The following is a 26,702-nucleotide window of genomic DNA, read 5'->3' as shown; positions in this document are numbered from 1 at the left end:
CACACACACACATCAGAGTCTTACTTTACATCTTGTGTAGGAGCCCTGTAAAGGTCGACGCAGAGGTTTGACGGTTCCTGTAGGTTGTTTTGCGGATGGTTTGAATTCCTCTGAAAGCTCACAGAGATCAGACAACTCCAGCGCTCTCAGATCTGTGACGGAGACTGAAGATCCCACACATCAGATCACCGGATTAGCCGGATATCTGGACATGTTGGCAGGAAACAGTCGGATTCAGGGAGACTTGTCCAAATCATTCCGGAAGTCCTCAACATGAGCATCTGAATCTCTGCAGATATGATCATCAGTTTCTGTATTAATAACAGAAACTGAAACACTTTATGAAAATGTTGTCCTAGTCAGAGATGTTTACATGTAGTGTCCTTACAATGAGAGATTTAGGGAACGCTTTACATAATGTGCATTATAATTAGTAACAATCGTAATGTGCAACGATTAATCACATCCAAAATAAAAGTTTGTGTTTACATAATATATGTGTGTGTACTGTGTATAATTATTATGTATATATAAACACACACACACACACGCACGCATGTAATGTATATTTAAAACATTTTTTTGTTATTTATATGTAAAATATTTATATGTAAGATATATGTATATATTTATATAGTATATAAATGTAAATATTTCTTAAATATATACATGCATGTTTGTGTGTTTATATACAAAATAATACACACATATATTATGTAAACACAAACTTTTGTTTTGGATGCATGCATTATATGTTTTCATAAATAATTGTAACCATATTTAAAATGCATGACAATATTCACAGATTCCTTGTTGCGTCTGAAACGGGTGGTTTGTTAAAGGCGTGACATACAGTAAGTATTGTAATGTATTACAACTGTGGTTATAATTATTCATGAGCATAATTAATGCATTAAAATACTTTTATAATGCGTTATATATAAAGGCTTTAAATGAAGCGCTACTGAGATTTCTTTTACAATATGGTTCCCTTTTAGTTAACAGGATCTAACAGTGATCAATACTTCAGCATTTATTAGTCTTTGTTAATGTTAACTTCAACATTATATTAAAAGTTGCATCTGTTCATAATTGTAATGGACCTGAGCTGACATGAACTAACAGTGAACAGTTGTGTTTATTAACTAACGATGAATTAATACTGTCACGATGTATTGTGCATTGTGTAAGGTCGACTGGGACCTTATTGTAAAGTCTTAAAATAAATGTGTTTGTGTTTGAGTTTGCCGGGGGTTTTCCCGCTGCTAAAACTATTTGAGAGACACACAGAGACAAACAAACGTTTGTTTAGGATGCACTTCTTGTCTTGAAACGGTGTGAGGCGTTGGTGAATGCTGTAACTCCAGCTGTACAGCTTCACTTTCACACACTGGAGGAAAGAAAGAGCCTTTATGAAGGAAATCCCACCGAGTAACTGAGCTGAGGCTCAACGTGGGGTGTGTGTGTGTGTGTGTGTGTGTCTGTGTGGGGGTGTGTGGGGGTTGCCAGGGTGTTTCTAGGTGTTGTGGGTGGTTGCCAGGGTGTTTCTAGGTGTTGTGGGGGGTTGCCAGGGTGTTTCTAGGATGTTGTGGGTGGTTGCCAGGTTGTTTCTAGGATGTTGTGGGTGGTTGCCAGGTTGTTTCTAGGATGTTGTGGGTGGTTGCCAGGGTGTTTCTAGGGTGTTGTGGGTGGTTGCCAGGGTGTTTCTATGGTGTTGTGGGTTGTTGCCAGGGTGTTGTTGGTGGTTGCCAGGGTGTTTCTATTTTATTGTGAGTGGTTGCCTATGTGTTGTGGGTGGGTGGTTTCCAGGGTGTTTCTAGGATGTTGTTGGTGGTTGCCAGGGTGTTTCCAGGGGTTGTGGGTGGTTGGCAGGGTGTTTCTAGGTTGTTGTGGGTGGTTGCCAGGGTGTTTCTAGGATGTTGTTGGTGGTTGCCAGGGTGGTTCTAGGGTGTTGTTGGTGGTAGCCAGGGTGTTTCTAGGGTGTTGTGGGTGGTTGCCAGGGTGTTTCTAGGGTGTTGTGGTTGGTTGCCAGGGTGTTTCTAGGGTGTTGTAGGTGGTTTCCAGGGTGTTTCTAGGGTGTTGTGGGTGGGTGGTTGCCAGGGTTTTGCTCGGGTGTTGTGGGTGGTTTCCAGGGTGTTTCTAGGGTGTTGTTGGTGGTTGCCAGGGTGTTTATAGGGTGTTGTAGGTTGTTTCCAGGGTGTTTCTAGGGTGTTGTGGGTGGGTGGTTGCCAGGGTTTTGCTCGGGTGTTGTGGGTGGTTGCCAGAATGCTGTAAATGAGGACCTCACAGATTTTAAGACATTATTCCGGAAACAGTTCTCTGTAAAGCAGCACTGTAACAACGTGCATGAAGAGAAGCGCTGAATAAATAACATTGATGTCAGCGCTCCTGCAGATCATGGCAGCAACAGCAGGATTGATGTCCAGGGAATGCATGAACTGATATAATATATACCTTTGGATAGAAGCATCTGCCAAATGCATTAGTGTAAATATGTTGAATTGTGTGTGTGTGTGTGTGTGTGTGTGTGTGTGTGTGCGGTGTGTGTGTGTGTGTGCGGTGTGAGGGTGTGTGTGCGACAGCGTCGGTGAGTGAGGGAATCCCACCGGAAAATCCCAGCAGGAACAGGAGAACAGGAACCAGCGAATCCTGCTCATGTTTATAAAAGGTACAAATCTGTGAGAGCTTGTTTCCGCCACAGAATTAAAAAATCTTTTTTTTAATGTTGACATAATCTGTTGAAAGTTTGCAAAAAATTGGAAACTTAATTTCAAATAAACATAAGCTGTAGCATTTGGTTCAGTTTGAAGCTTGAGCTCCTCCTTGTGCTAATATTTAGTTAAAGATTGTCTTCACCTTCTCCAAGCGCGGATGTGCAGTAGTGTGTGTTAGTGTGTGTGTGTGGAGCTCCTGGGGAGGAAGTGTGTGAGAGATCAGGGCCCCTGAGGGCCGATGTCAGCGCCTGCTTCACCAACGCACACTTTATAGTGTTGGGAATCAGTCGAACTCATTTGAAATTTAAATGATGCTGCAAGCATTTCCTCTTGAGCAGATGCAGTGATTCAGAAGGGCTTTTCTGTCAGTGTCTACTCTGCAAGCCTGAGGTTTTCTGTGTTTAATTGTACTGTTGAGTAGTTGCTAGTGCTTCCAGGGTTGTCAGGGTATTGTTGTGCAATTGTTAGGGTGTACTGAGCGGTTGCTAGGGTGTTCTGAGTGGTTGCCAAGGTTTTGCTAGGGTGTTCTGGGTGGTTCTCAGGGTGTTGCTGTTTGGTTGCCAGGGTGTTGCTAGGGTGTTCTGTGTGGTTGCCGAGGTTTTGCTAGGGTGTTCTGGGTGGTTGTCAGGGTATTGTTGTGTGGTTACCAGGGTGTTTCTAGGGTGTTCTGGGTGGTTGTCAGGGTGTTGCTGTGTGGTTGCTGGGTTTTGCTAGGGTGTTCTGGGTGGTTGTCAGGGTGTTGTTGTGTGGTTGCTAGGATGTACTGTGTGGTTGTCAGGGTGTTGCTGTGTGGTTGCCTGGGTTTTGCTAGGGTGTTCTGGGTAGTTATTAGGGTGTTATTTTGTGGTTGCTTGGTTGTTCTGGGTGGTTGTTGTTGGGATGTTACTGTGTGGTTATCAGAGTTTTGCTAGGGTGTTCTGGGTGGTTGTCAGAGTGTTGCTGTGTGGTTGCCAGGGTTTTGCTTGGGTGTTCTGGATGGTTGTCGGGATGTTGCTGTGTGGTTGCCAGGGCTTTGCTAGGGTGTTCTGGGTGGTTGTCAGGCTGTTGTTGTGTGGTTGTTAGGGTGTTCCGGATGGTCGTCAGTGTGTTGCTAGGGTGTTCTGGGTGGTTGTCAGGGTGTTGCTGTGTGGCTGCCAGGGTTTTGCTAGGGTGTTCTGGGTGGTTGCCGGGATGTTGCTGTGGGGTTGTCAGGGTGTTGCTGTGTGGTTGCCGGGGTTTTGCTAGGGTGTTCTGAGTGGTTGTCAGGGTGTTTTTGTGTGGTTGTCAGGATGTTGCTAGGGTGTTCTGGGTGGTTGTCAGTGTTTTGCTCGGGTGTTCTGGATGGTTGTCGGGATGTTGCTGTGTGGTTGTCAGGGTGTTGCTGTGTGGTTGCCAGGGTTTTGCTAGGGTGTTCTGGGTGGTTGTCAGGGTGTTGCTAGGGTGTTCTGGGTGGTTCTCAGGGTGTTGCTGTGTGGTTGCCAGGGTGTTTCCAGGGTGTTGCTGTGTGGTTGCTGGGTTTTGCTAGGGTGTTCTGGGTGGTTCTCAGGGTGTTGCTGTGTGGTTGCCAGGGTGTTTCCAGGGTGTTGCTGTGTGGTTGCTGGGTTTTGCTAGGGTGTTCTGGGTGGTTGTCAGGGTGTTGTTGTGTGGTTGCTAGGGTGTACTGTGTGGTTGTCAGGGTGTTCCTGTGTGGTTGCCTGGGTTTTGCTAGGGTGTTCTGGGTAGTTATCAGGGTGTTGTTGTGTGGTTGCTTGGTTGTTCTGGGTGGTTGTTGTTGGGAGGTTTCTGTGTGGTTATCAGGTTGTTGCTGTGTGGTTTTCAGAGTTTTGCTAGGGTGTTCTGGGTGGTTGCCAGGGTGTTGTGTGGTTGCCAGGGTGTTGTGTGGTTGCCAGGGTGTTGCTAGGATGTACTGGTTGATTGTCAGAGTGTTGCTGTGTGTTTGCCAGGGTTGTGCTAGGGTGTTCTGGATGGTTGTCGGGATGTTGCTGTGTGGTTGCCAGGGTTTTGCTAGGGTGTTCTGAGTGGTTGTCAGGCTGTTGTTGTGTGGTTGCTAGGGTGTTCTGGATGGTTGCCAGGGTTTTGCTAGGGTGTTCTGGATGGTTGTCGGGATGTTGCTGTGGGGTTGTCAGGGTGTTGCTGTGTGGTTGCCAGGGTTTTGCTAGGGTGTTCTGAGTGGTTGTCAGGGTGTTTTTGTGTGGTTGCTAGGGTGTTCTGGGTGGTTGTCAGGGTTTTGCTCGGGTGTTCTGGATGGTTGTCGGGATGTTGCTGTGTGGTTGTCAGGGTGTTGCTGTGTGGTTGCTAGGGTGTTCTGGGTGGTTGTCAGGGTTTTGCTCGGGTGTTCTGGATGGTTATCAGGGTTTTGCTCGGGTGTCCTGGATGGTTGTCAGGGTGTTGCTAGGGTGTTCTGGGTGGTTGTCAGGGTGTTGTTGGTTTTTTGATTATTTGCCACCTCTCGTTTGACCAGTATTTTTCTTCTCATCTGTGTGATTCTGCTCATGTCTTACCCTGCCTGTTAAAGTCCAGCTAAAATTACTTTCTCTGTTTATTGGACATGGTCTCTCTCTCTCTCTCTCTCTCTCTCTCTCTCTCTCTCTCTCTCTCTCTCTCTCTCTCCCTCTCCCTCTCTCTCTCTCTCTCTCTCTCTCTCTCTCTCTCTCTCCTCTCACACTGTTCCTCCTCCTCCAGCGGCTCAGCTTTCACATGTGTGTGTCGTTCAGAGAGACACTGTCTGTGCGGCTCATGCGACCTCGCTCCGGGAGGACGACACATTCACACAGAGAGAGAGTGTGTGTGAGTGTGTGTGTGTGTCATGATGCTGTCCGCCGTCGCTGCGCTGCTGCTCGTGTGTCTGCAGATGCGAGTCCTGGGGAAGCCGTGGTCGCAGGTCTGTGTGTTTTCATGTTTGCTTCGTCACAGAAACTCCAGTTCTCAGGGAATATACTCACTGCATTCACATTTACACAAGCGTTCTCTGTAAGAGTGTTCGAGCTGGACTATCATCTGTCATATTCTGCACACTGCCTTTAGTTTAGGGCTGAGCACTCAATGTTTATGCAAATATAATATCCAAATTGTTGTAAGGAGTGTTTGTTAGGCGCAGATGTTTTAGACCACATTAATATTAATTACACAAATGTGCAAACCGGATGAGTGAACGATGTTTTTACTTATTTGATACGAATCATCTGATCTTTTGATTTGAGTTCATCAAGATGCATCAATAAAAATAGAAAGAAATGATTATAGATGATCACCTTTCATTTGTAATGTATTTTATTCACTGAATTATACATGCATGATCACAAATATGATTTATTTTGTGGTATTAATCACTCAGCTGCATATTGGACGAATCTTGTATGCGTGTTCCTGCTGTTAGCTGTTCGTTAGCTGTTCATTAGCGGTTCATTAGCGGTTCGTCAGCTGTTCGTCAGCTGTTCGTTAGCTGTTCGTCAGCTGTTCGTCAGCTGTTCGTCAGCTGTTCGTTAGCTGTTCGTCAGCTGTTCGTCAGCTGTTCGTCAGCTGTTCGTCAGCTGTTCGTCAGCTGTTCGTCAGCTGTTCGTCAGCTGTTCGTCAGCTGTTCGTTAGCTGTTCGTCAGCTGTTCGTTAGCTGTTCGTCAGCTGTTCGTTAGCTGTTCGTCAGCTGTTCGTCAGCTGTTCGTCAGCTGTTCGTCAGCGATTCGTTAGCTGTTCGTCAGCTGTTCGTTAGCTGTTCGTTAGCTGTTCGTCAGCTGTTCGTCAGCGATTCGTTAGCTGTTCGTCAGCTGTTCGTTAGCTGTTCGTTAGCTGTTCGTTAGCTGTTCGTTAGCTGTTCGTTAGCTGTTCGTCAGCTGTTCGTCAGCTGTTCGTCAGCTGTTCGTCAGCTGTTCGTCAGCGATTCGTTAGCTGTTCGTTAGCTGTTCGTCAGCTGTTCGTTAGCTGTTCGTCAGCTGTTCGTTAGCTGTTCGTCAGCTGTTCGTCAGCTGTTCGTCAGCTGTTCGTTAGCTGTTCGTTAGCTGTTCGTCAGCTGTTCGTTAGCTGTTCGTCAGCTGTTCGTTAGCTGTTCGTCAGCTGTTCGTCAGCTGTTCGTCAGCTGTTCGTCAGCTGTTCGTTAGCTGTTCGTCAGCTGTTCGTCAGCTGTTCGTCAGCTGTTCGTCAGCTGTTCGTCAGCTGTTCGTCAGCTGTTCGTTAGCTGTTCGTCAGCTGTTCGTTAGCTGTTCGTCAGCTGTTCGTTAGCTGTTCGTCAGCTGTTCGTCAGCTGTTCGTCAGCTGTTCGTTAGCTGTTCGTTAGCTGTTCGTTAGCTGTTCGTTAGCGGTTCGTTAGCTGTTCGTCAGCTGTTCGTTAGCTGTTCGTTAGCGGTTCGTTAGCTGTTCGTCAGCTGTTCGTTAGCTGTTCGTCAGCTGTTCGTTAGCTGTTCGTCAGCTGTTCGTCAGCTGTTCGTCAGCTGTTCGTTAGCTGTTCGTTAGCTGTTCGTTAGCTGTTCGTCAGCTGTTCGTTAGCTGTTCGTCAGCTGTTCGTTAGCTGTACGTCAGCTGTTCGTTAGCTGTTCGTCAGCTGTTCGTTAGCTGTTCGTTAGCTGTTCGTTAGCTGTTCGTTAGCGGTTCGTTAGCACATTAAACGAGTGTCCTTGAGAGGGAGTGTGACGCTCGTCGTGTTCCCGGTGTGGATAACGCACACATGTTTCTGAGGCCACGTTCACTTCCTACAGTGCTTCCCTCCCATCATTAACATGTCGAACGCTGCAGAAACCGCCGTTTAAATGTCATCGCGGGGCTTTTTTAACGACCGGATCTGAGAGATGAAAGAGTGTGTGTTTGTGCCAGCTGTGAGAAACCCAGTGCCACCGCTGGCCATTCCAGCGCTTTACGGGCTTCTTTACACTCGTACACTGAGAACAGTGCTTTTCTGACTCAGTGTTGTTGTCTTGTTTCCAGTCCAAATATCTAAACACTCTTAAATCAAGAAGCATTTACTAGATCAGTGAAATGACACAAGATATTATGTCCTGTTTTCCGGGGGATTTAATCCAAATTAAGTGAGTTGATGCTTAAAACAAGCAAAATTATCTGCCAATGGGGTCAGAAAAATAATCTTAATTCAAACAGAAACAAGAATATTTGTCTGACCCCGTTGGCAGATAATTTAGCTTGTTTTAAGCAAAAACTCACTTACATTTATTTTATTTTTTTATCAGGAAACAATACAGCATTTTTAGATATTTGGACTGGAAACAAGACAAAAACACAAGTAAGAAAAGCCTGATTTGCAGTGTGTAACCTCGACCTCACGCTGGCTTCCCTCATGCGCTCAGAAGAGCCGTAAATCACTCGACTCGCTTCAGACGGGGAGGATTTATGTCTTTAACTTTACATTCGGTTTACAGGAAAATATCATCATCTCTTACGCTTATTTTCTTCAACTGTAGAACAGTAACAGATACAGAAGCTTGTTTCCACCACAGAATACAACTTTATAAAAGATAATTTATCTCACAATTGCGAGTTTACATCTCACAACAAAATTTATTTCTCCGAATTGTGAGATATAGTCATAATTGTGAGATATCAAGTCATAATCGTGAGATATAAAGTCAGAATTGTGAGATATAAAGTCATAATTGTGAGATATAAAGTCAGAATTGTGAGATATAAAGTCAGAATTGTGAGATATAAAGTCAGAATTGTGAGATATAAAGTCAGAATTGTGAGATATAAAGTCATAATTGTGAGTTATAAAGTCAGAATTGTGAGATATAAAGTCAGAATTGTGAGATATAAAGTCAGAATTGTGAAATTAAGTCAGAATTGTGAGATATAAAGTCATAATTGTGAGATATAGTCATAATTGTGAGATATAAAGTCATAATTGTGAGATATAATCATATATCATATAAAGTCAGAATTGTGAAATTAAGTCAGAATTGCGAGATATAAAGTCATAATTGTGAGATATAAAGTCATAATTGTGAGATATAAAGTCAGAATTGTGAGATATAGTCATAATCGTGAGATATAAAGTAAGAATTGTGAGATATAAAGTCAGAATTGTGAGATATAAAGTCATAATTGTGAGATATAAAGTCATAATTGTGAGATATAAAGTCATAATTGTGAGATATAAAGTCAGAATTGTGAGATATAAAGTCAGAATTGTGAGATATAAAGTCCGAATCGTGAGATATAAAGTCATAAATGTGAGATATAAAGTCATAATTGTGAGATATAAAGTCATAATTGTGAGATATAAAGTCATAATTGTGAGATATAAAGTCATAATTGTGAGATATAAAGTCAGAATTGTGAGATATAAAGTCATAATTGTGAGATATAAAGTCAGAATTGTGAGATATAAAGTCATAATTGTGAGATATAAAGTCAGAATTATGACTTTATAACACAATTGAGACTATATCATGCAATTCTGACTTTATATCTCACAATTCTGACTATATATCGCAATTGTGAGGAAAAAAGTCGCAATAACCTTTATTTTTTTATTCTGTGGGGAAACAAGCTTCCATAAACAGAGGCTTTCAACTTAAAAGTGTTTTTTTAATAATTACAGTTTACAATTGAAAGTATTTATTGTTCACACACAATATTCCCAAAGCATTATACACAACACCAGTGACGACAAGAGAGCGCTGCGATATAAGCCGATCTGTGTGCTGTGCTGAAGGTGACTCCAGCGCTGGACTGGTGAAGCACTGGCTGTTATCTTGCCCATTATAAACCACACTCTGAAATCCTGCGTCTGCTGCTGGGCTCGTCCTCCACATGGGGTCCTCGTGAACTTTTACAGGAATGTGACTCGCTGTCAGACAAATACAGACACAGGCTGTTTAGACTGGAGGAGAACACTCTTTAATGTTCTCATCATACGTGTGACCCGGACCACTCACCAGTCTGGAGCCGCACGGGTATATCTGTGGCAATAGCAACTGTACATCATGGGTCACAATTATACATTTTTCTTTTATGCCAAAAATCATGAGGATATTAAGATCATGTTCATGAAGATATTTAGTAAATGTCCTACCGTAAATATATAAAACATGTATTTTTGTGAGTGAATGCAGCACAATCGTGAACATAAATGCACAACTTTAAAGGAGATTTTCTCAATGTTTACATTTTTTTGCTCCTCAGATTCCAGATTTTCAATAGTTGTGTCTCGACCAAATATTGTCCTATCCTAACACACCAACCATCACTGGAGAGATTATTTATTCAGCTTTCATGTGATGTAGAAATCTAAATTTCAAAATATTGACCCATGTGACTGGTTTGTGGTCCAGGGTCACTTATATTCTCTGTGACATGCGATCGAAAGGCTTACAGTCTGTGCATAAGCTTCTGGCTCCTGCAGTGCATCATGGGAACTCGTGCAGCCCAGTGCATTGTGGGAACCCGTGCCGTCGGTGCAGAGAAGACGAGGCTCAGTGTACCAGTTGTCATATTTATTATATGACTGCAGAAAGAAGACTTTAGGACACTAGCAACTGCATTTATTTATTACTACAGAAGTTAGAATGTGAATTTTCAGTATAAACAAGATCCAGGTGAATGAGAATGTTGAACACACACACACACACACACACACACACACACACACACACGCACACACACACACGCACACGCACACACACACGCACACACACACACACACACACACACACACACACACACACACACACACACACCGCACGCACACACGCACACACACACACACACACACACACACACACACACACACACACACACACACACACACACACACAGAGCTGCTTTGTTTGAATCACCCGTAATAATTGTGATGTTCAGTCGAGGGCTTGATATAACAATAACTACAGAACGATTTCAGAGAGTGTGTGTCCCATCGAGGGCATTGGTTTTGCACAAATGTGTGTGTTCTTCGTGTGTGTGTGTGAAGGTGCTTTTGTCTGAATTCGGCCATTATGTAGTGTAAAATATCCCGGGCCGCCTGTAACCGTAGCCTTCGGGTCATTCTCGCCGGTGAACCACGAGCCCGAGTCGTTCAAAGAGCTTTCACTGTAGACGGACTTCAGAGAGGATATTCCATATCAGACGAGACGCCGATCCCGCACACCCGTTCAGCCGGACACTCGAGCGCTGTGCCGTTCAGGAGACGAGGATGAGGAGGATGTTTACATGCAGACAGATGTCCTCTGCTCTCCGCTCTCCTCCCAGAGCTGGTGTGAGGAATACAGCACAATCCACTGAACATCACGAAACACCGGCAGCTGTCGTTCAGCGGCGAGTCTGGAGGGAATTTGAGGAATGTTGAAATCCGTGTTTTGGTGTTTCTCCGGGTGCCAAACAGGCCGGATGTCCCGTAGAGAGAGAGACTTTGACTTTAACAATCCTTTAATTACATAAAACTCCACAGTTTAAAAAACACACTCAATCTTTATTTAAGGAAAATAAAAACAATTAGATATAAATTTGCAGAGAATGTCAATTTCACATAAACACCTTTCCACTCCCAAACTAAAACTATATTTGTGCCCAGAGTCCAAGAATAACTATAACTATATTGATATCTATATTTGTGCCCAGAGTCAGACCAATAATAACAATAACTATATTGATAACTATAACAATATCTATATTTGTGTCCAGACCATGAACGATCACTTACTAACCTCTTGACCTGCCGCCTCCACTGGTGTGAACTCGTGCACTGGATCTGTTCTGGAGAGCTGGACTGGCTGGACTGGGTGGACTGGGTCCGGCTCCAGCAAGGCATTATGGGTGTTTGTGTCCGAACCTCCCGCAGGATCACCGGCTCCAAACTCTTTCTCTTTTCCTCACTCGTTCCTCTCTTGTCTTTTCACTCCCGTCTTTCTGCACCGGTTCACTAAACCCGGGATTTATGGCGTGCCGAAAAGAGAAACATATTCCCGTCTCCAGCGCTGATGTCTGATCCGCCCACGTCAACGTCGCGTCACGAACACAGACGAACAGTGTTCAGAAGAGATCAAGCTGTCTAAACCATCAGCCAAACAAACTGATCACGTGACAACATCTTCATCACTGCAGGACACACACACACACACACACACACACACACATTAGGCTTGTTCGACCGCGAGAGTGATTCAGAAGCACTGATACTCTGATGCGCGGTAGGTCACCAGTAAACACCCTGGTGGCGAGTGCCTAGAACTACTGGTTGATTTCTCCTGTGTTTCTGTGTGGCAGAGCGCCGGCTGCGACGAGCTGTTGGGTTCTGGGAAGGTTCCTGACAGATGTGGCGTGTGTGGAGGGGACAACAGCGCATGCAAGCGGGTCTCGGGCCTGTTCCAGCACAGCCTGGCCAGAGTGGGCTATCACAAGATCCTGGAGATCCCCCCGGGAGCCACCAAAATAAACGTCACGGAGATGGTGAAGAGCCGGAACTATCTGGGTGAGTAAAGGTCCCTTTACTGCCAGAACGGTAACTATAACGGTAACTAAAACTATAACGGTAACTAAAACTATAACGGTAACTAAAACTATAACGGTAACTAAAACTATAATGGTAACTAAAACTATAACAAAAACTTTAGACCAATTTTGTGTTAGTAAACATGGTGACGTTTTTTGGTGGGCGGGGCTTAGGTGGAGGCGGAACGATCCCTCTGTGCGCTTCACTGACGCTAGTTTGCCAGTTTTGTTAGCTTGTTTTGTAACAATGACTGGAGAAAATCCGATTTTATCTTAATGTGCAAGATCACTCACTGTCCAGGACCGCGACTGTTATTTAAGTTAATTTTAACGGACGGAACCAGATTGTCCGACCCGTACACGCTCACTCAATGATGGACGATCTGACAGGATTAACGATATTCAATATTTTTTTTTATTATAGTTTTAGATACAGTTATCTTTATAGTTATTAGTATAGTTATTATAGTTATCGTTATAGTAATCTGTAAGATCTAGACTAAGAAAAGCCAGAAAATTTATTTTTGGCTCATGTGGATGAAAGACAACATGACTCGAAACTTAAAAGACAACATTTTATCGTGAGTGTCCGTAACGAGTTAGTCCGCCCCAGCTCGGGTCTGCGCGGCTCTTCCTCCTGACCGCCGGCGGGTCTCGCTCCTCCGTCGTCCGTGGCGGGTCTCGCTCCTCCGTCGTCCGCGGCGGGTCTCGCTCCTCCGTCGTCCGTGGCGGGTCTCGCTCCTCCATCGCCCACGGCGGGTCTCGCTCCTCCGTCGCCCGCGGCGGGTCTCGCTCCTCCGTCGCCCGCGGCGGGTCTCGCTCCTCCGTCGCCCACGGCGGGTCTCGCTCCTCCGTCGTCCGCGGCGGGTCTCGCTCCTCCGTCGCCCACGGCGGGTCTCGCTCCTCCGTCGTCCGCGACGGGTCTCGCTCCTCCGTCGCCCACGGCGGGTCTCGCTCCTCCGTCGCCCGCGGCGGGTCTCGCTCCTCCGTCGTCCGCGACGGGTCTCGCTCCTCCGTCGTCCGCGGCGGGTCTCGCTCCTCCGTCGTCCGCGGCGGGTCTCGCTCCTCCGTCGTCCGCGGCGGGTCTCGCTCCTCCGTCGTCCGCGGCGGGTCTCGCTCCTCCGTCGTCAGCGGCGGGTCTCGCTCCTCCGTCGTCCGCGGCGGGTCTCGCTCCTCCGTCGCTTAGCCTGCTTTCTGCTGCACACGAATTCCGCCCGAGACGAAAACAGGAATTTTCTTAGCAATGCTAAAACGCACATCAACCGTTCAGGTTTAGCGTCCAGCTAAACACTACTTGCAGACTCACCAATCGGAATGAATTAAGTCCGATTGAAACAAAAGGTGTGCGTGTAAACATAATGAATGGCGACCGCAAAAGCCGAATCCCGGACATCCCGGGCGATCTCGAGGTCATGGCCGGACATGTCTGGGAAAAAGGAGGACGTATGGTCACCCCTACTACTCTGCTTTGTCCACAGAGCAAGAGCCGGTTAGCTTAGCTTTAAAAAAAAGATGGCTGACACTATTTGTACATTCTGTGAGTGAGGTACGCCCCCTATGGGCGGGTCGAACACATGCGGCACTCGCGCCTACTACTGGCTGTAGTCTCGAGCCTCTGGCCAGGAAAGCCTTCGATGATGACGACGCTAAATTACGATTTTTTCCAGACACACAACACATAAATCTCTCGTCTCAGGAGGACATGAGGGGGGAACGCACAGCTTAATGCTATTCGGTGACGTATCCCTTTAACTATAACTATAGCTATAGTGATAACTACAAGCTGAAGCAGCTGCTAAAACCGGCCGCTTGTAAAACAGCAGATCTGTTAAATTACAACCCAGCTCAGACTCTGGAAAACTATATAACGTGTATTTCAGTCTCTCGGTTCGTTAAAGTCCCAGACGGTGTGATAGACTGACGCTGAGAACGGAAGTGGGCGACAACACACACACACACACACACACACACACACACACACACACACACACACACACACACACACACACACACACACACACACACACACACACCATCATCAGCTGTGCTTCTCCCATTAGATCTGTGAGGGTTTCTCTGCTGGTTTCCAGTAGCTGAACATGTTCTTGTGTGTGTGTGTGTGTTGTTGAGGATCAGATGTCAGCACTGCAGGATTAACTGCGCTTTATTCAATGCCATGTTGACATAGTGTCGTGTTAGCGGTCCCTAAGATAATAACTAATGATCGTTGCAACGGAAGTGAATCAGTCAAATCTAACTTTATCTGGACAATAACTTTACTCTAGAGCTGCTGTAAAGCCGACACACTGTTACTGTAATCTCCTGTGATCTCTGTAAAGCTGCGTTGAAACTCTATTGTTAAAGCGCTGTATGAAGGAGACTTGACACACTCGGTGGAAGATGGAAAATTATTTTCTCACAGTGTCCGTTTTTCCCTCTCCTGATTTGAGCCTCGGGATTCAATAAACTTCCCACACCAAGAGCAAAGATGAGCCGGGCGATGGCCTCGGGGTGTGTGTGTGTGTGTGTGTGTGTGTCTGACCTGAGCGCAGTACTGGTTCACTGAACGTGTGTTACATCTGTTCGTCAGCGAGGGGTTCGAGTTTTATTTGTTAGAAGCGCTGTTAGCTTCTGTCAGCAACAATAACTCTGACCAGCTACTGTGTGTGTGTGTGTGTGTGTGTGCAGCTCTGCTCAGTCGGTCTGGCCGATCCATTATTAATGGAAACTGGGCCATCGACCGTCCAGGAATGTATGCGGGAGTGGGGACGATGTTCATGTACCGACGGCCCAATGAGATCAGCAGCCGAGCCGGAGAGTCGCTCCTGGCCGACGGCCCGACCAATGAGAGCCTGGACGTTTACGTGAGTGACACTTCAACACCTCAGATCTGAGTTCTGTTATTGCAATATAATACAGAATTATTAACATAACGTCACTGTAGTTCCTATAGCGCTGGTTTAGAGCGACTCTGGATTAGGAGTAAATTAGTTCCTCTAAAGGAGTTCCTGGAGCTAAAATCGTTCCTAGTTCCTGCGGTGCGAACACGCCGACATCCGCCAATACTTCTAGGAACTATGAAGAGGTTCCTCGGTGTGAAAGCCCCTTTAGTTGACATGTAGTTATAAAGTTTCTTCTAGTCAACAGAATGTTCAAAGTAAAGTGTTGCCGTAGTTTCTCCTCACCGTGTGTCTCTGCTCAGATGATCTACCAGCAGCCCAACCCAGGCGTCCATTACGAGTTCCTCATGCCGTCAGAGAACGCAGTCGATGCTCAGCGTGCTGAAGAGAACCGGCTGGACGGTGAGTGCTCTTCTGTTTGTTTGTCCGGTAGCGGACGGGAAGTGGCGGTGCTGAGCAAATTTCTGTTCATTTACATTTATTCATTTTTAGCATTTAGTAATTTATTTGTGATGAACACTTTAAGTGGGCTTTATAAAAAGTGTTATTTATATGTTAAACTATGTTTTTTAAAACATACACGCAGAGTGTGACGTCATATTGTGTGTGCGTAAAAATAATTAATCCGCAGCCGTTGAAAAAATATTTCGTCCGCAGCCGCTCAAAAAAACTAAAACAAAAAACGTCCCAAAAAACAAACAAAATTTCTCCGCGGCTGCCCAAAAAAAATAACAAAATTTGTCCGCACCTGCCCAAAAAAACAAACAGAATTTGTCCGCACCTGCCCAAAAAAACAAACAAAATTTGGCCACAGCTGCCCAAAAAAACAAACAGAATTTGGCCACAGCTGCCCAAAAAAACAAACAAAAGTTGTCCGCAGCTGCCCAAAAAACAAACAAAATTTGTCCGCACCTGCCCAGAAAAACAAACAAAATTTGGCCACAGCTGCCCAAAAAAATAACAAAATTTGTCCGCACCTGCCCAAAAAAACAAACAAAATCTGTCCGCACCTGCCCAAAAAAACAAACAGAATTTGTCCGCACCTGCCCAGAAAAACAAAACAAAATTTGGCCACAGCTGCCCAAAAAAACAAACAAAAGTTGTCCGCAGCTGCCCAAAAAACAAACAGAATTTGTCCGCACCTGCCCAAAAAAACAAACAAAATTTGGCCACAGCTGCCCAAAAAAACAAACAAAATCTGTCCGCACCTGCCCAAAAAACAAAATTTGGCCACAGCTGCCCAGAAAAACAAAACAAAATTTGGCCACAGCTGCCCAGAAAAACAAAACAAAATTTGTCCGCAGCTGCCCAGAAAAACAAAACAAAATTTGTCCGCAGCTGCCCAGAAAAACAAAACAAAATTTGGCCACAGCTGCCCAGAAAAACAAAACAAAATTTGGCCACAGCTGCCCAGAAAAACAAAACAAAATTTGGCCACAGCTGCCCAGAAAAACAAAACAAAATTTGGCCACAGCTGCCCAAAAAAAAAAAAAACATTTAAAAACCGCAGCGTCCGTTCTCATCTATATCTATATGCTTGTTGTGATTCGTGGAGCTTTGAGTTTTATAGACTTGACATTGTTTCTTATTCAAAAGTGGTGACAATCTCTATTGCCTTTATTCCCTATCATGCATTGCCGTGTGAGCGTGACAGCATGTTCACTGTATCTTGTGCTGCTCCTCAGTGAATGTTGTGAACGGTCAGACGGATCCTGATGCAAACGGCCGGTCGACCCTGGAGGGTCACGAGGGGTCAGGGGTCAAGTATCCCCCCCCCATCCCGGATAATCAGCTTCCCGAAGCTCCGCCTCCAAACCGAGTGCGCGAGTATAACTGGAAGCTCAGCGGCTCCACAGACTGCAGCGCTTCCTGTGGCAGAGGTCAGAAACACACCGTTCAGTGAATCTAAAGCTGTTCGGGCGGGACTAGTTTAACGTGGAGAGGTGGAGTACAGTGACTATCACCACAGCTTCTCAGTGACTTTAGTCCCATCCGAATGTGCATCTCAGTAATCATTACAGACATTAGGCATGTTTCTGTTACAGATTTGCACAAAACTTTTGCAAAGTTTTTTCTTCTTCTTCTAAATGTCGACACAAAACTATTGCGAAATGACGGCGTTTCCATTAACCGATGCGACAAACTCTCTCGCAATAAGTCATTAAAAAAATCATGGCAACAGATGTTGGTAGCTTTACGTATATCCCAGCCGCCGCACTGGCCATTATTATTAATGGAAGGAGACGTGTGTGTGTGTGCGTGTGTGCGTGTGTGCGTGTGTGTGTGTGTGTGTGTGTGTGTGTGTGTGTGTGTGTGTTATCAATCATTAATAGCGAGGAAAGCCTCTTATACTGAGAGCGACACATGAGGAGTTTCTGTTTCTCCTCAGTTCTGCGTCGAGGTCTTGATTGTGGCGTTTCTTTGAGGTTTAGAATCCAGTATTCCTGTAATTATTTTGTCTTTTATGAGTTTAATAAAGAACTCTGTCTCGTCTTCCGTCCGAACACACCGCGTCCTCTACGTCAGGCGACTGTAAATGCTCAAAAACTGCAGTTTTGCAAAATATATATTTTTCGAATTGCCTGAAAAACCTCCTCATGCGAGCGTAAATCCATCGGGCGAATTTTTAATTTGCAATTTCAATTTGCGCAATTTGAAGGCTAATGGAAACGCAGCTAGTGTCAGTAAAGATTAGTGACTTCACCTTCTGTAAACGGTCCGGGACGATGAGCTCAGGTAATGGTGTGCAGCGCCTGAATGTGTTCCTGGTTTGCAGGGAGCAGACACACCGTGTTCGTCTGCGTGCATCGGGTCACGCACACACACGTGCCGGCCGCTCTGTGTGACGGCAACACCAGACCCAGCGCTCAGGAGGAGCCGTGCAACGTCCAGCCCTGTCCTGCGTTGTGAGTCTCTTCCTCTTCTTCAAGTGTAGTTTAGCTCCAGTAGTGTTCTAGTGATCCAAGAGAACTGATCATCTGAAGAAGCCTGCAGGAAATGATGTTGTGTGACAGTCCCTGGCTTATACTGACATCTAGTGGTGTAAATGCAGCACTGAGTCTAGTGCAGTCACACTGATGTCTATAGTGCTGTCAGAGCCGGCCATTAATGATGATATAACCATGATACGAGTGCAGCTCGGACTCAAACTACTGAGAGATCAAGACATCTTAGAGATTTAAATGTTGTTGGTTTTGTTCATTATAGATTTAAATATTGTTGGTTTTTGTTCAATTAAGAGATTAAAACATTGTCGTTTTTGTTTGATTATAAATTTAAATATTGTCAGTTTTGTTCGATTTAGAGATTAAAATGTTGGTTTTGTGGTTATAGATTTAAAAATTGTCGTTTTTTTTGTTGGATTATATATTTAAATATTGTCGGTTTTGTTCAAATTTTTAGATATTTAAATATTGTCGGTTTAGTTTCATTAAGAGATTTGAGTATTGTCAGTTTTGTTCGATTTAGAGATTTGAATATTGTCAGTTTTGTTCGATTTAGAGATTTAAATATTGTCAGTTTTGTTCGATTTAGAGATTTAAATATTGTCGGTTTGGTTCGATTTAGAGATTTAAATATTGTCAGTTTTAAATACTGTCGGTTTTGTTCGATTTAGAGATTTAAATATTGTCGGTTTTGTTCGATTTAGAGATTTAAATATTGTCAGTTTTGTTCGATTTAGAGATTTAAATATTGTCAGTTTTAAATACTGTCGGTTTTGTTCGATTTAGAGATTTAAATATTGTCAGTTTTGTTCGATTTAGAGATTTAAATATTGTCGGTTTGGTTCGATTTAGAGATTTAAATATTGTCAGTTTTAAATACTGTCGGTTTTGTTCGATTTAGAGATTTAAATATTGTCGGTTTTGTTCGATTTAGAGATTTAAATATTGTCGGTTTTGTTCGATTTAGAGATTTAAATATTGTCAGTTTTGTTCGATTTAGAGATTTAAATATTGTCGGTTTTGTTCGATTTAGAGATTTGAATATTGTCAGTTTTGTTCGATTTAGAGATTTAAATATTGTCAGTTTTGTTCGATTTAGAGATTTAAATATTGTCGGTTTGGTTCGATTTAGAGATTTAAATATTGTCAGTTTTAAATACTGTCGGTTTTGTTCGATTTAGAGATTTAAATATTGTCGGTTTTGTTCGATTTAGAGATTTAAATATTGTCAGTTTTGTTCGATTTAGAGATTTAAATATTGTCAGTTTTGTTCGATTTAGAGATTTAAATATTGTCAGTTTTGTTCGATTTAGAGATTTAAATATTGTCGGTTTTGTTCGATTTAGAGATTTAAATATTGTCAGTTTTGTTCGATTTAGAGATTTAAATATTGTCGGTTTTGTTCGATTTAGAGATTTAAATATTGTCAGTTTTGTTCGATTTAGAGATTTAAATATTGTCAGTTTTGTTCGATTTAGAGATTTAAATATTGTCAGTTTTGTTTGAATTAGAAATGTAAATATTTTCGGTTTTGTTCGATTCAGAGATTTAAATATTTTCAGTTTTGTTTGAATTAGAAATTTTAATATTTTCGTTTTAGTTTCATTTAGAAATTTAAATATTGTCTATATTCCCTTTAGAGATTTAAAAAAAATGTTTTATTTTTTTATATTGTTGGTTTTGTTCCATTTAGAGAATTACATGTCGGCTGGTTTTTATGAAGAATAATCGATAAAGTTTATACTGAATTTGTCTTAAGTGTTTTATATTGTCCCCAAAAGACTCTTGAGGTGTTATATAGTGAATATATTCACTCCACCGCTGAACTTTGTCCATTCTGTTTGTCACAGAACGGGTTTGTCTTTGACACTGGTGACGTAGATAGTCACATCAATGCTTAAAAACACATCACACATTAACAACACAAACACAGAATTAATTTTCTGTAAAAACAATGAACAGAATTACTGTTCTCATCATCATAAAAAAAAAAAAACATGCTATAATGCCAGCCATTCTATTGTATGACTTTAGAAAATTGCACGATTTAAGAAAATCACTTCCATCTGGGACAAACTCTTTTATACACGTTTCAGACGTCACTACAGTCACGCAATAACACGTGTGTGTGTGTGTGTGTGTTCAGCTGGGACATCGGCGAGTGGTCGGAGTGCAGTAAGACGTGTGGTTTGGGTCTTCAGCATCGCCAGGTCTTGTGTCGTCAGGTGTACGCCAACCGCACGCTAAACACACACGCCAGCCGATGCCGCGCGGAGCGGCCCGAGACCAGCAGCGCCTGCCAGCTGAAGATCTGCAGCGAGTGGCAGATCCGCTCGGACTGGAGTCCCGTGAGTGACAGCTGTCAGTCACAGCCCCTCCTCCCCGCTGATTGGCACCACACGTGAGGACTCTGAGCGACAGCCTATCAGCGGGGGCAGTGGGCGGAGCTTTGGACTCGATTGGGTTTGATAACTGCAATAAAACTCAAGTCACCTTTATTTATACAGCGTTTTTTACAATACATAGTGTTTCAAAGACGCTTTACAGAGATAACCAGACAATAATGCAACAAAGTGTGTTTATAGAAGTAGTAGCGTCAGTCCAGCTTAAGGAAGTTCAGTGATGGTTCATTTCTGTTGTAAAAAAGTTATTAATTTAGTTAATTTATAGCCGCTCGGGAGAAAAACGTGATGTCGTCGTCCAGCTCAGCTCAGTTCTCATATAATGCTGTCAAGGAGATCAATAAATATTGCTGAATATTAAATTAAATTTCACCAACTAAGCAAGACAAAGGCGAAAAACGGCGACAAAGGCAGAAAGGAAAGTCTCATTAGTTGGGTACAAGTAAAACTAAAAACATAGCTGAGGTGACGTGACGCTAACAGACAAACGGCTAGTAGTGACATCAGCGGCAATCCACCTGTCACTCAAGTGGCCACGCCCTTAATTATGCAGAACTTTAAGGCTTAATATAATATAAACGGACAGTCGTCATGAAGGAAAACATTAACTTTATAGACCAGAAGCACTTTCTGCAGCAGACTGTGAACATGTGTGTTCTGCTGTAGAGTTGGGCAGTTTAACATGCGGGTCTATGGGACTGAGTCTCTCCTGCAGCGCTCTCTAGTGGCCAGTGGAGGAACTGCAGTTTAACATGCGGGTCTATGGGACTGAGTCTCTCCTGCAGCGCTCTCTAGTGGCCAGTGGAGGAACTGCAGTGTAATCTCTCAGTGTCGGATTAGAGAGAGAGACAGGAAGGTTGCCGCTTGTTTAGAAGCATCTGTGCATTAGTGTGTGTGTGTGTGTGTGTGTTGTCAGTGTTCGGTGCCCTGCGGTGTGGGTCAGAGGTCACGTGAGGTGCACTGTGTCAGTAATGTTGGTGATATCGTGGCAGACGACGAGTGCAACATGAAACTGCGTCCCAGTGACGTGGAAAACTGTGACGCGGGTCCGTGTTCGAAGAGCTGGTTCTTCAGCGAGTGGAGCGCTCAGGTGAGTCACGCTAGACTGGCTTCTGATAGGCTGCTCGATTAATCGCAACTTACATGTAATCGCTCTTAAACCGGTTTGGCTTAACAAGATTTTGAAATCTCAAAGGCTGTGATGATATGTTCTGCGCAGCTTGTCAGTGATGATCGGCTCAGTAAACGCGGCTCGCTCTGAAAGCTCGGAGTTTGAGTCGCTTATAACGTGCGTTTGAGAAAGCAACACGCGTCACACATGAGAAGCATATGAGCCTCTCGTCCACAACATTTAATAACACGCTTTTACTCCAAACATAAGGACAGTTGAGGTCCACCTTCTGTGTGTGTGTGTGTGTGTGTGTGTGTGTGTGTGTGTGTGTGACGCGACGCCCTCTGGTGTTCAAAAGGAGAAACATTTACTACCGATCACTGACAAGCTGCACATAGAATAATCCTGCCTTTGCCAAATCGCGTGCGGTTTCATTTCGATTAATTGTGCAGCGCTAGTTTCTGATCAGGTGTGTGTGGTCGCGCTGACTCTCGTGTGTGTGTGTGTGTGTGTGTGTTCGACAGTGCTCTGCAGACTGTGGCGTGGGTCTGCGGACTCGTAGTGTTGTGTGTCTCAGCGATCACACCAGCGCTCTGCCTCTGGAGGGCTGCGGGTCCGAGCGACCGGTCGAGACTCAGTCCTGCAACAGCGGCCCCTGTGAGAGCCACACCGAGTGGGCCACCGGGCCCTGGACTCAGGTACGGCCCTCAGGATAACCCTGCGCTGATCAGATCAGGGTTCTGGACTCAGGTACGGCCCTCAGGATAACCCTGCGCTGATCAGATCAGGGTTCTGGACTCAGGTACGGCCCTCAGGATAACCCTGCGCTGATCAGATCAGGGTTCTGGACTCAGGTACGGCCCTCAGGATAACCCTGCGCTGATCAGATCAGGGCCCTGGACTGATGGTGCATTAGTCTTGTGTTGGTGTGTTCATGAGCCGTGTGTGTGTGTGTGTGTGTGTGTGTGTGTCAGTGCTCAGCGGAGTGTGGCGTGGGCAGTCAGCACAGGGCAGTGGTGTGTCTGATGAACTCAGACGAGGGTTTCTCGGTGATGCCGGCGTTCGAGTGTTCGTCTCTGGACCGACCAATCAGCCAGAAGACCTGCTTCATCAAAACCTGCGCAGCAAAGTGGTTCCACACCGACTGGAGCGCGGTGAGACACACACACACATCCACTGAGACACACATCCACTGAGACACACACACACACACACACACACACACACACATACACACAGAACAGGGCTCGAAATTAACTTTTTTACTTGGTAGCACTGGTGCTCCCAACTTTAAAATGTTAGGAGCACCAGCTAAAAAGAAGGACCCAGAGAGTGTATGCAACTACACAGTATTGTTATTTCTGTTACAGTTATTCTTATCATCACAAGCTTGAATTGGAACTAGAATTAAAGATTATAGTTTGGATATAAACACTGACGTCTACAAGTGATCAAAATAGAGAAAAGCACCTTTTGACAGTAACATGGAGCTTCAAATAACACTTGTATCGATTACATTCTTACACCACTAGGTGGCGACAAGTGAATAAGTGACACACACACATACATCTACTGAGACACACACACATACATCCACTGAGACACACACACACACACACACATATTCCACAGGCTTTAAATAAAGGAGCCATTTCACACTGAACTCTAGACAGGAAGAAAACACCTAGAAACCATTGAGACTCCCTAACAACTGATCATGTGTTCTTCCATCCGTGATGTTTGCATGTGTCCAGTGCTCCAAGTCGTGCGAGTCCGGTTACCGTGTGCGAGAGGTGCGCTGTCTCTCTGAGGATCACATGACCAGCAGTCTCTCTGAGGATCACATGACCAGCAGTCTCTCTGATCACATGACCAGCAGTCTCTCTGAGGATCACATGACCAGCAGTGACCGCTGTGAGCAAACACTGAAGCCACACGAGAGGGAGGAGTGTAATCCTGAGCCCTGCCTTCCTCTGATTGGTCAGTTCCTTCGTGAATATATGAATATCAAGTGGCATGTTCATGTTACATTTACCCAAAATCAAAAGAAAGAAACACTATTTTGCATATAGAACATAATTTTAATTATTTAAAAAAATGTAAATATATATATATACAAACTGTATTTTCCAAACTGCATTTAGCAAATTCGAAAAAAAAATATATATATATATAGTATTTTGCATGTAGAAAATTCAAGTATATATATTATTATTATTATTATTATTATTATTTTGCATCTAAAAAAAGTGTGTGTGTGTGTATATATATATATATATGTTTTTAAATTATATATATAATCTGTATTTTGCATGTAGAAATATATATTAGGATATAATTATTATAACTATTTAACTATTATTCATGTAAAAATGTATAATATTATTATGTAGATGAACTATATTTTGCATCTAAAGAAATTAAGAAATAAAGATATATATATATATATATAGATCAATATATAATTATATATATTTGTTTTTAAATAAATACATAAAAATGTTATATATGTAAACTGTATTTTGTATTTAGAATTTATTTATATATATATATTATTATTATTATATACATTAACTGTATTTTGCATATACTACATTATTATAATTATATATATATATATTAAAAATATATATATATATATATATATATGTGTGTGTGTTTATATGTATAAACTATATTTTGCATGTAGAAATGTAAAATAAATATTTAAATATATATATTATACATGTATATTTTATGCTGACCTGAACATGATTTCGTCCACTGTTTAATTTCTGTTTTCCAGATGAGAAGTGTGGTGATAAGTATTTCAACTGTAACGTGGTGGTGCAGGCCCGACTCTGCGTGTACCAGTACTACCAGACGGCGTGCTGCGCGTCCTGCACGAGACCGCGGCCGTGAGGACGTCCACCGGCACACACACACACACACACACACACACACACACACACACACACACACACACACACACACACACACACACACTCCAGCCGGAACATCTCAGACTCTAGAGATCTCAGGTGCCGTGTGTCAGCGCCACCAACTGGACCAAACACTGAGAGAATACACTGAGTGTCACAGCAAGTTCGGTTCTGTTCGGTTCTGTTCTGTTCTGTTCGGTTCTGTTCGGTTCTGTTCTGTTCTGTTCTGTTCTGTTCTGTTCTGTTCTGTTCTGTTCTGTTCTGTTCTGTTCTGTTCGGTTCGGTTCGGTTCGGTTCGGTTCGGTTCGGTTCACACTGTGTGGATTTAAAGGGTCAGTTCACCCAGAAACATAAACTCTGTCAGTAATGACTCTCCCTCATGTTGTTCCCGTCAGACTCTCCTTCATCTTCAGAACACAAATGTGACCCTGGACCACAAAACCAGTCACATGGTCAATTTTCTGAAATTTAGATTTCTACATCACATGAAAGCTGAACAAATAATCTCTCCACTGATGTGTGGTGTGTTAGGATAGGACAATATTTGGTCGAGACACAACTATTGAAAATCTGGAAAAATGTAAACATTGAGAAAATCTCCTTTAAAGTTGTGCATTTATGTTCACGATTGTGCTGCATTCACTCACAGAAATACATGTTTTATATATTTACGGCAGGACATTTACTAAATATCTTCATGAACATGATCTTAATATCCTCATGATTTTTGGCATAAAAGAAAAATTTATCATTTTGACCCGTACAGTGTATAGTTGCTATTGCCACAGATACACCCGTGCGGCTCGAGGTCCAGGAACACAGATGAAGATATTAGTGATTAAATCTGAGAGTGTCTCACTCCTCCAGAGGCTTCTGTTGTGACTGAAACTTGCCGGCCCAGAAAGTTAGTAAAGACGATGTTTACAATAGTCCGAGTGACGACAGCGGCTCAACCTTCAGTTTATCAGGCGACCAGAATACTTTCTGTGCGACTTTATTGAACTCTTGATGTTCTTCTGTGTGTCTCTGAGTGAGTTCTGTAGTGTGACACCGCAGCGCTTCTGGGCTGTACATCAGAACGCAGGCTCACTATTGGCCAGCATCGCACACATGACCAGCGTCGGCCAATAGTGAGCCTGCGTTCTGACGTATCACCTCTATGATCACCAAAATATATATATTTTTTTTTTAAAATGACCTTAAAATATCTTGAATGTAACTCGACACCCTTGCCTCATTTAGTATGCACGGTTCTATGAATATGCAAATTAGCCCCGCCTCCACTCACTAACTCACTCAGAGATCCACTGGTGGGCGATCACACGTTGATCTGATTGGTCAAGGTAGTGTGTGACGTCAGAAACACCAGCGATTTCACACCGTGTTTTTGAGACTGTCTTTGGTTCACTGCAGTTTTAAGCAGAAAATACTCAGCAATGCTGTCCACTTATGAACTTACACATGTGTGTGTTAAAGCAGATTAATAACTCCACATACACACATAAACTACAGTAAAAGCTGGATTTACACCACAAGGGACTTTAATAACCTAAAAATAATGTATTTACCAAATTTGACTCACAAATGTGTAAGCTAATTCACATTCACAAACAAAGTTTATATATTTGCAAACTGATTTTCACAAACTCATTCATGTTCACAAAATTATATTCAGAAATGCAAAGTGTTTGAGGCTTTCCTTTAGCCAATCAGATGTGGGCTTTCCATCCAGCCAATCATCAGAGCTTTGAATCAAGAAGCAAAATGTGCCTTTATTATTTTTGACACAATTTTAGCTCCATAATAATAATAACAACACAAATGAAAAGAGCTTTGAGCTGACATGATCACAGGCAGTCGTATGATTTTATTGAACTAGCGTGTATTTATATTTTGAACATATTCATTTTTGTAGTTTTGAAACTGATTTGTTGACATCTTCACACTCTGAGCTGTATCTCGTTATGAAGCTGATTAAAGTCTACAGTTGAATTCTGTCGAGTCAATCTGCTAATTAATCAGAGGTTTTAAACTGGGAAAAGTAAGATTAAACTAACTACTGTACCATAAATAAATTTGATTATAATAAAAAAATATTTAAATAATTAAACAAATATTTATTAAGTTAATAAATCTGATTAAATAAATACAATTATAATAAGTTAATTTATAATAAATATATATGTTTTCAATTTTAATCCATATTTATTAACTTATTTAAATAAATCTGATTAAAGTGAAAAAACATTTTTTATTATAAATTAAATTATTATAATTGTATTTATTTTAATCAGATATATTTAA

General features: G+C 43.1%; 1 protein-coding gene across 2 annotated transcripts in view; it reads left to right on the top strand.

The window, feature by feature from the left end:
* The window catches only part of thsd4 (thrombospondin type 1 domain containing 4), a 41,091-nt gene extending 14,703 nt beyond the window's left edge, over positions 1-26,388 (top strand). For both annotated transcript variants that reach the window (XM_079621775.1, XM_079621776.1), the window contains 11 exons: positions 11,895-12,099; positions 14,808-14,983; positions 15,322-15,421; positions 16,705-16,899; positions 17,796-17,925; positions 20,111-20,312; positions 21,283-21,456; positions 22,002-22,175; positions 22,452-22,631; positions 23,232-23,457; positions 24,263-26,388. In XM_079621775.1, the coding sequence (XP_079477901.1) occupies positions 11,895-12,099; positions 14,808-14,983; positions 15,322-15,421; positions 16,705-16,899; positions 17,796-17,925; positions 20,111-20,312; positions 21,283-21,456; positions 22,002-22,175; positions 22,452-22,631; positions 23,232-23,457; positions 24,263-24,378 (1,878 nt within the window). In that variant the 3' untranslated portion in view covers positions 24,379-26,388. The remainder of the gene's footprint in view (positions 1-11,894; positions 12,100-14,807; positions 14,984-15,321; positions 15,422-16,704; positions 16,900-17,795; positions 17,926-20,110; positions 20,313-21,282; positions 21,457-22,001; positions 22,176-22,451; positions 22,632-23,231; positions 23,458-24,262) is intronic.
* The last annotated feature ends 314 nt before the right edge of the window (positions 26,389-26,702 follow it).

This window comes from Phoxinus phoxinus, assembly GCF_949152265.1.
Source record: "Phoxinus phoxinus genome assembly, chromosome: 8".
In the NCBI taxonomy this organism is placed as follows: domain Eukaryota; kingdom Metazoa; phylum Chordata; class Actinopteri; order Cypriniformes; family Leuciscidae; genus Phoxinus; species Phoxinus phoxinus.
This window is presented reverse-complemented; position numbering and strand designations above follow the sequence as displayed.